The 10019-nt window shown below is 42.1% G+C and overlaps 2 protein-coding genes across 2 annotated transcripts; both read left to right on the forward strand.

Annotated features, from left to right (window-relative positions):
* Window positions 1–3538: 3538 nt before the first annotated feature.
* PHALS_00984 (uncharacterized protein) lies at window positions 3539–4773 on the forward strand (the record flags this gene model as incomplete). The annotated part of the gene is made up of 4 exons (XM_024730762.1): window positions 3539–3587; window positions 3661–4124; window positions 4473–4568; window positions 4603–4773. The coding sequence occupies 4 exons, from the start codon at window positions 3539–3541 to the stop codon at window positions 4771–4773; spliced, it is 780 nt and encodes a 259-aa protein (XP_024581007.1).
* A 2704-nt stretch (window positions 4774–7477) lies between these two features.
* Window positions 7478–7921, forward strand: PHALS_00985 (uncharacterized protein; the record flags this gene model as incomplete). The annotated part of the gene is made up of 3 exons (XM_024730763.1): window positions 7478–7553; window positions 7618–7724; window positions 7790–7921. 3 exons carry the CDS (start codon window positions 7478–7480, stop codon window positions 7919–7921), a joined length of 315 nt encoding a protein of 104 aa, XP_024581008.1.
* Between the last annotated feature and the right edge of the window lie 2098 nt (window positions 7922–10019).

Here is a 10019-nt window from a genome sequence, read left to right on the forward strand (position 1 = left end):
TAAGAAGGGCCATTGATGTTTTAGGCAATATTTGAATCCGGATACCAAGTCATTTACATTATGTAAGAACCAATCTGCAACATCCTCATGGTATCAAAACCACGGTATTTCTTTAACAAAGATCCACAGGGTTTCGGAGGCTGTCCACTAATTTGCATTTAGTGTTTTGCAAGTGTCCACATGGGACTATCTATAACGGATATTTAGCTCAGCTTTGGACACCAACAGTTTTGATCTGATGGTTTCACTGTCACATATATGCATGCAATCGCTCCTTAAAACAGCCATAAATTTATGCTCATCGATTGCTTCTGCTTGAGAATGCATCGATTATCTATTCACGACTCAACAATTCCGACCCATGAAACTATAGTGCTCCGCACAGTAGGTGTGTCACATGATAGCGAGAACGCAGCACTAATGTAAATTCTTAAGAAGGAAGGACTATCCGCCATATCTCCAATCCTGACCCTTTATCTGAAACTTAATGTCACCTGTTCTTACCAAATCTGTCGCTGGACAACGCGACACGTACCTATTCCCCCAGCGTCAGCCCATGACATCCCTACTTACACCATATGCTCCAGATACACACATGGGAGATTGCGATAATGGTCGCTTCATCCTGTCTCACTCTGATAATGCAGCTCGCTGCTGCTCTGCGTCTAAAATATTACTTATGGCGCTCAGCAGCATCGTTTTGAGTAATTTGAGCAGTGAATCACAGTGAATTATAGCTATTCCTGCATAATATCTGCACCAAGGTGTTTCTGATTACTCGGTATGACTCACCACACCTCCACTACGATAAAAGTTCGTGTCACCTTACTTTTTGAGATTTGATGCATTAATGCCATATGGCGTCCAGTGGGGCTATACCTTAGATGAGATCGAATTTTAGTTCCCAATGTAAGACCATACAGCGTTCCACGCTGTCAGATTCTTCAGACATCACAAGAAAATTAATAACGCTCGATACTGTAAGCAGTATTCCGTCGAGTGGATATCGTATCTGTCTATATTCAGGATAGTCAATGCCCCCGCGTATTGTTACTGTGGAGCAATTGCACGACGCACGACGCATTTGAATCGACCAGGGCTATCTACAGCATAGAAACTCAGGTCTATGATAAAATTCCGCAACCTTTGGTTAAAGCTCCACCGTTCCTAAAGGGTCTCTCCTTTTAGGGCTTGGACTCAGTAGCCTCAATTAAACAAAGTATAAACGAACTCACAACATTCACAACGCTCCGATCTACGCCAAATGGGACTCGGCGTTCTGCTACGAGGATTTGTTGGACGAACTTCCCTTGGTGCCCGAGGCTTTAGGGGTACACAAGGCGTAAATTTCTGAGATTACAAAACACGTGATTTTGGCGAGTAATGCAGTGATGCTCTGCAACTGACAAGTAGTATTTTCATCATTGGTGTGGCTGAACTTCGTGACCTTTGGCGCGCTTATAGAGGCTTCACCTTTGGAATTCAAACCGACCTATGGGATACATAAGTTGTACTTTGGAATTTACAAAGCACCCATCGCTAAGACATAAGAGACCGATTGGACGAGGAAGGTCTCGAAAAGAGCTGCACTTTTGGAGACTTTTACGAATATTGTAGTCGCTACCGTTTCTTACGGAAAGTCTCCCGCCATCATGGTCCAATTTGCTGAAAAATAGCAATCTAATTTGCCCCTTCCATTGACGAGTGGACATAGTTTCGCACACGGTACTCCTTGTTTGGTGGGCGAACACCCGCAACGTATGTCGCTTCATGGGTTTCCACGCTGGGAATACCTCTCTTACAGTCTTACAGAGATACTGCACATGGGTGTCCATTCTTGTGCGTTATATCATAGCCACAAAACCACTAGTGCAATGACTGCTAATATCGTGACTATCGCAATCCTACAATTCAGAGAAAGCGGTTTTCGCCGTTTGTGCCCTTGAGAGATTGGAAGCATTACATTACTGTTCTTACGGTGGGAGCCAACTGTGGCGCCATTTATACCTGGTTCAGGCTCTCCTAGGGAGGATCACTAGCGCTTATGAATTCCTAGTGAATTCATTAGTCACGTGGACCTTATCATTTCTTTGTCCAACCACACACGAAGTCTTATTTAGCATGTGTACTTGTCCTGAGGACTCAACAGTTGAGTCCCGTCCTAACAAATAATCTAGTAAGACATGGCTGTCAAATTAGCGACAAGTCCTACGCCAACGGAGCTGGCGTGCACCTCGCACAGAAAAAGCTGGACTCAATTAGTCCGCGTTAAGAGCTTGTAATGTGACTAAGCACTGACTTCGCCTCAGATATATAAAAGCTCAGCCCAAAACAACTTATTAAAACTTAATCTATTGGTTTTCCTGTCTTCGATTTTTTTACCCTATATATTGCATAGTGTGAGGCTAGGTCCTACGGACACTCCCTATACCTCATCAATACTTTGATAGTAGTGAGAGTCCTAGGGCACTAGTGTAATGTTTACGTACTATACTGTGCGGTACGTAAACCATTACCAACTAAAGTGATGTGCAATCTTTTACACATTTGGTTATAGAATGAATAAATTCTGTTTTGCACGATTGGAAAATGCTAGCTAGGAAAGAATGGGAATTTCTAACTATTCAAACTGTAGAAGCTCGATAAAGTACTTTAAGGAGTACAATTTGACTTAGGCGATTAAAAAGAGTTGAGAAGCAGAAGCCACTCTTCTTTCAATCCAGAGAGAAATCATTGCAACACGTTTCTTTTAGAACAGGAGGTAGAACGAATGGAGCAACGCAAGGAATATATGATCTTAGCAGCAAGAGTGCAGCGCTAGCATGAACGTCGTAATAATGCGACGATAAGAATTGTTGTCTGTTACACGAAAATTGCTTTCGAACCCGTTAGGCATGGTGCACTGAAAGCCAAGGCTACTCTAGCAGAGGCTAACACGATTATGGAGAGGTGAGTGCACACAAAATGGACGCTCCAGCAACACCAGACGAAGAAAAATTCTATTGCCGCTGGATGCTAGTATTTGTCATGGAACATTAAGCCGGCAATTTCTATTCTTACCGTAATTTACCATCGAGAACATTCCTAAACTCTTCTTTCGACACGGCAGGACGCAATTTCCTGACATGATATAGTTCTCGTTAGTGCGGAAAGCGCATTCTCTTTGTGAATGTTGACGATATTTTGTCACTCTAAGCGTTGAAGGACGCGATAAAGGCGTAAAAGACGAATGACTTTAAGAGCATCGACGCAAAAAAGTTGCAGCTCTTCCTGGAGAAGACGAAGAGCAGCGTGTGGCTTGATGTGGCTGTCGCGGCAGCTGTGGCGCTCGAAGAACGTGGACACTCGCAATGACGCGTGCAGAAGAATCCTACACTGTGGATCAAAAATATAAATCACCTCGGCAATAATGTTTAACCGGTTAAAGGTCAAGTTCACGTGCTTATGGTAATTCCGGTGCGTGTCGTGGAATTGTCTACCGTGGATTCTCAAGTTTTATTGAATATGTGGAAGTCAATCGTCAGAGCTTCCGGAGAAGATGTTTGCTGAGGAACAGCAGTGGTTGTGGACATCACGTCAACGCACTTGTATCTGCTGACGAACTTGCACCAGTGGATCGACGACACATTCACTGAACACTTGAGTGCTGACTTCACGAAGATATTTTAACGGTATCTGAGAATCCAAACCGTGAAGAGAAAAAGGAAGGCCACCAATGTATTAGTGTTGCAAAGCAACCACACCGTAAATCTCCACGAACGGCAGCGTCAGACAAATTCGACGAGCCCCAAGTTGTGGTAGAGCAGCTAGGACGAAGCCGGAAAAAATTATATTCTGGCAGTGACACATGCAGGCGCAGTTCGGCTGCGTTCGCTTTCGCAATCTTCGAAGTTGCTTTGCCACGAGATAAAGAGTTTGTTCGATATACAATATTTCTTAATGAGAATGACCCGATGAGTCTTGACGCATTTGATGTCCCTGGTGCTCTTGATGATCAAGGTTTTGAGCATGCTTGTGCCATCATTTGGAGCGGAACGACTTGGTTCTCTCCTCTTTGTCAGCCCGTGGTCTATCTGGAAACGCGAATCTGTCCTTTAAAAGGAGAGTACCAGTGGGATATTGTGGTGGACTTGATAGCTAAGCAAAGAACGAGCAGTATCGGTTCTATGGCTACACGACACCCAAATTACCGTTTTTGCTACCGCCAAATATTGAAGCTCAAACACAGGGCTCATTCAATATGGCTTCAGTTGTACCCAACCTTCAAGTACCAACATCAGCATGTAACGCTCAGAGAGTGAAGTAAGCCGGTTTCTTGTACTACCTAGTACTAAGTAGTTTATCTGACCGGTAAATGTACTAGGTAGTACATTTCCCGGTCAGATAAAATGTTTTTATCTCGAAGCAATCAAAGATAAGCTATAGTCGGTATACAATGCCATGTAGTATGCCGAGGTGACATCACATTTTAGGTTTCACACCAATTATACTTTTCTACGCGCGAGATATCTGAGCATCACAATGTTGTATTGGTTGACTTTGGTAGACTCATGAAAACGACGTCCATGGTAAGTATTTCAGAATCTCGTTGATATGATACAGGGTGTTTGTGTCATTGACAACATTTCTAATTGTCTTCCAGCTAAGACGCGTTTCAGGAACGTGCAATTGCATTTTGAATTGTGGATTCAAGTGGAAGGCAAAGCAATCGAAGAACGTATCGATTATCGAAATTTCCGCCCACTGAAATTTTCTCACCAAAAGTCAGGATGAAAAAACACATTCCAGTTCCAATGAATACTAAAATCACTTGTTTGTGCGGATCGTCGATTAAAACTTTGCAAAGCAAAATTTGAACACTTCATATCCACAGTTGGTGGTCCAGACTGTAGTAAACGGTGTGAAAGCTACTTAAAAATCAACAGGGTGTATAGAGACCAACAAGTTACATGTCGTTCGAACTTCCATATTAAAGCGCAAGGGCAAGCTAATCGAAGAAATATATACATCTCACCCTCGATGGATACACAACCAACCAAATCTTAGCATTAGCGAGGATATCAAACTCTACACTTTCGCTCCAAAGATAACTCATAGAGGACAAGTATCGTGGTAAAACTCTCAAGCAGACTTGTCGAATGAATCTCGGCTATATTAGAATTTTTAACACTCGCGGATAGTTGTAGGTCGAAAGAAATATTACCTATACTAGCTCTATGATAGAACCACTAAGCATGACAGCTATTGAGGCTTGAATATATTAGCCTGGGGATTTTCTATATGTACAAAAGTACATGCAATCGAATATTCGTGAAAGGCATGTAGGTTTTATCAATAGATGACCCAAGAGAATATATGACCTTCCCCTGTAATTAGTGGGAGTGACAAGAACACTGGCCATAAGATCACCTGGCGATCATTATTGGGCAACAAAAGAGACGAAAAACAGAAGCTCGCGACATATATTAGAAGCATCCACAGCGACAACAGCTGTACCCTGATTCGCGAGAAAACGTAATCGGATCTGAGGACTAGCCTTGAGATCAACCTTACGGAAGATAGGGTGCGTTAGGTTGACCTAGAGCGTTTAGTTTCAAGTACCCATAATTGCATTAGCCGTAGAAGTACCAGCTACGAAGCAGTTTGATTCGAAATGATAGTAGAAGCAGATGCACCACCAACCGAAGACCAAATGGCAGCGAAAACGGCACTTGAAGTAGGAGGGTTTAATAGTAAAGCGGTTCTGGAACAATGTTCTTGCTCAAACTGGATACAGTCCTCAGTATGTTGAAAGGCATGAAGATGAGTCTTCTCTTTTTCTCAATTCAGTAGTTTACATCACAGCTGCTGCTACAGCTGGCGATGCAGGCTCAACTATCCCTCACGTCAGCTATAGATACAATGGACATACCATTTAGCTCGAGTGACAACGCAGCAATAGTTTGGGCAACAGAATCATTGTTCATCGAGACCTTGTATGGAATCATGATGTAAGCATCACGGAGCAAAGCAAATCCTTCGGAGCCTTAGGCTAAGCCGTCGCATCAATGGTGATAATATCATTCTATTACGGGCCTGATTTAGGTTAAAAACAAACGGCGAACGCTTGCTGGAAGATACCTTGATGTTTCGGTCGCTGACAGTAGAAACGGCTTTTCCTGACATTTAATTTCACCATCACTATTATATAACAATCTAAGTTCTCCTTGTACGCAGCTTGCAATATGCCATTCAAGCTCGGTCGATAAATCATTTCACAGTTTAAGCACATTAGCCCAAAATGTGCATTGATTGTTCTACCACAATGAGATCTTTCCAACCTTAAAAACTTCCTTTGAAGCTTTATACTGCACGTCTTTGCCAAACAAGTCAGCCAGAATGGATGCGGTCGCATTTTTCAAATTAGACTGAAATAAGGAAATAGAAATATGGTATTTATCGAATATTATTAATAATCAAATTATAATGTGTGGACCACATTACCGAGGACTACGTCCGTACTCAATGTTTACTGTGAACGCCACGTTAGTTAATATGATAACGCCATTTCGCCGCATCTTAGATGGGCAAACACAAAGGAGCTACTTTACATCTTGCTAAGACGATTTGTTGCAATCAAATGAAAGCTGGTTATGAGAGTTGTAGTTCAAGATTATTGAGAGGACCGTAATCCCACATTTTTTCGGTAAGATGGGACTGTATCATTACTTTCAACGCCTTAAAAATGTCACAATAATTCAAGCGCGATCGAGCAATTTTAAGTGCAATGTTTCGATCTAAATTAAATATTTATAAAATATTGTGGTAGTCTTTTGAGCTAGATTATAGTACACATCCAATACAAAAGAGAACAAGCTTGTATTGTCAACTAGGTTCTGGTACGCAAAATCTCACGCTTTGCCAACTTTTACATTCTGGGATTTGTGCATGTTTGCTACTTCTGATCGCTTCTACCGTTGCTGCAGATGCGCCAATTCCTTCAACAATCGCGGCTGAAAGTAGTTGCTGTGGTGAAAATAGCATAAGGAGTTTTCGGCAAAGTGCCGAAAGGTCTTCATACTAAGTAAGTGCTTGACTTCTTCTGCTTGTACAAATTTGATAAAATTATCCTCTTTCTTGCTGGACGTTAGAAGTCCATTTTACGATTCGCTTACTAGCTTTCTCCTTATAGAACAGAGAACAACAGCACTTGCTGTCGGACTGCACTGTCATCTAGACTTCAATCATGCAGAGCTTCTTCTGTGTCAACGAAAACTTGCGAAGCTCAAATTGATCGTTTGGCAGTTACAGATCATACATCTTGGTATTATACTTAACGGTACTTCTGAACAATGCTAAATTGGTAGATCATATCCCATTTTCCATTAACGTGCATATGATAGCATGACGGCAGAATCTCTTTATGCATGGATTGCAAGATCGATAAGATGGGCAAGAATACTTCACGGACACAATAATACACGGAGCAAGAGCGCTGATGGTTTCGGCATTCACGGTTCGAAGTACCAATACTTTCCTAAGCCATATTTTGACTTTGACCTCCTCGAAAGAATGTAGGTCAGGGCGCTGGCTCGATCTGCTTTTGGCATTCAAAAGATTCATGCTTTAACTTTTCAGGTCGTGTGGTTCAAATGATTCGATTCCATGCACTTGCAAAGGCGTTGTCAAAGCAACCTATAAAAGTTGTTAGGCAATGCAACGATTCTGCTATTCAGCTAAGCAATGTACGAGATTCGACTGTTATAACGGAGGCCGCATCATTCACAAGGCGCTCATGCTCTCCAACAAGTGTTATTTTCTTGCTTTAAATTACCAGCAAAACTGGTCAAATCAAGCTATGGCTTTAGGACTCGAGAAAATTCATTCATTGCATTGGTCGCTAAACTGTGAAATAGATCGACCATTAGAACTTGAGCGGTAGCTAGCGAGAATAAAACTTCACATTGCAATCAACCGTGTCGTTTTTATGAAAATACAGGAGCTTTAGATCATATCCAACCCCGATCCTCAAAAGCTGGCTACACTTGTCTGAGGTCAAGTACTATTAAGTAAAACTATTCAAAAGACTCATACTTATGTCAAGCACTACGATTTCAGCCAGATTCTACATTGTGTGAGGAAGGAAGATAAGTCCAAATGAAAAGACCAAGGTTCGTGGTCTTTGTGTCAAGTCTAATTTTCTGACAGTAACGGCGATGTCTCGCTAATCTCCCTTAATTTAGTTCAAGATTAACAAGACGAGAATACATATGTATACTAGACATCACACAAATTTGGCCAGTGATAACAATATTTCGTAGCGAGACAGCGTTTATTTGTGATGATGAAGTGAAACTTTCGAGTTGAAACAAGCTGAAAAATCACTGCTGTGCTTTGTGGCTCATCTTGGGGATCATCGGAATGTTACCCGCTGACATGACGCGCAAACGGGGTTCCCGTGCACTAGCACAGAAAAATCTTTGAATGTAATATATAAGGTTAAGCTTGTGCGCTACAACCAGAAGCGGAATTTCAGAGCCTTCAGGTAACTTACACTCCTACTTTGTCAAGAGGACAAATGCTTTACATCAAAGCTAATTATATACGTTTATCATCTCTTATGACAAATTTTGACATGTAGCAAGCACCTTCAAAGTTTCCACCGATATTTCCAAATACGTAAAGTGTAATATTAATTTTGTATAATCGTATTGAGTTGTAATTATAAAAATTGTATACAATTGTATCAAGCTTAAGTACAGAGACTTACCCTCCTTAACGAAGATTTGAACTACGCTGGGTTCACATTTATTTTGCATTGTTGCGACGACTGCGCTAAACTAACCGCTCTCGACTGAGCGACTGCGCCTACAATTCCACTCCGCTCTCTGCGCTTCACCGTGTCTGATCTTCTGAGCATACATGCATTGGGAGACCACTCTCATGCATCAAATACCAAAAAAATTATGAGTTCAGGGCAAACGCCCCCGTCATCACGTGGAGCAAGTCTAAGTTGTACCCAGCTTTTCCGCTACGCGAATGTCGAGCTCAACACCCTTTTCTATCGGCGGAAAACTCAGGACTCCTTTCGGTGAAACACGGCTATGTCTGCCTCATTACAAACAAATTGGACCTGGCTCAAGGAGGTCAGCTTCCTCTACAGTAAGCAAAAATGCCACGTTGACCTTTCTCCAGATCACGCCATGAGTAATATGTTAAAAAGTTTATTGTAAAAGGTGATACAAATCGAAAATATTCGCGAGATGTGACACTATTATTTTTTAAACACTTAAAACACGAGACCTGGTAAAATTACCGAGTGTAGCCATTCTTGATTCACCGTTACATTGAAGGCGTGTGCAATGAAGATGGAGGAGCTTAAGCAGAATATATGGACTAACGGCAAGGAGGCTGTGCGAGCAATCAAAGATGTTGCACTAGCACAAGGGAAGTGAGCATTCGTCATCAACAGAGGGGGGGGCGTTTCATTTATTACAGTGTGACAGTGTAACTATTAGGTAGTGTCAGAGCTGTGCGACGAGAGCGTTGGTTGATGTAGCTGGGCTAGCTGCAAGTGCACCACGGACCACAGGGTTGTTGGCTAACTAGATTCGTGATGGCTTAGCCACACTAACACAGTTTTAGTGATCGAGGTTGCCTCCCGTCACTTGCCAGTCTTCTGTGTGATTCTTGAATCGAAATCGTGCTAGACGAACGTGGCACTCACAACCAATAGTTGCACTGTCACACTGTCATAAACTAAACGCTCCCTCTCTGTTGATGACGACTGCACACTTCCCTTGTGCTAATGCGACATCTTTAATTGCTCGCACAACCTCCTTGCCGTCAGCCCATCACTTCTGTTTGAGTTCCTCCATCTCCATGGCACACGCCTTCAATGTAACGGTGAATCAAGAATGACTACACTCGGTGATTTAACCAGGTATCGATATTTTGGTGTTAAAAAAAATTGTATCACATCTCGCAAATATTTTCGGTTTATATCACCTTTTGCAATAAACCCTACTTCAAACCGTCCG

Source organism: Plasmopara halstedii (genome assembly GCF_900000015.1).
Source record: "Plasmopara halstedii genome assembly, contig: Scaffold_1211, whole genome shotgun sequence".
Taxonomy (NCBI): domain Eukaryota; phylum Oomycota; class Peronosporomycetes; order Peronosporales; family Peronosporaceae; genus Plasmopara; species Plasmopara halstedii.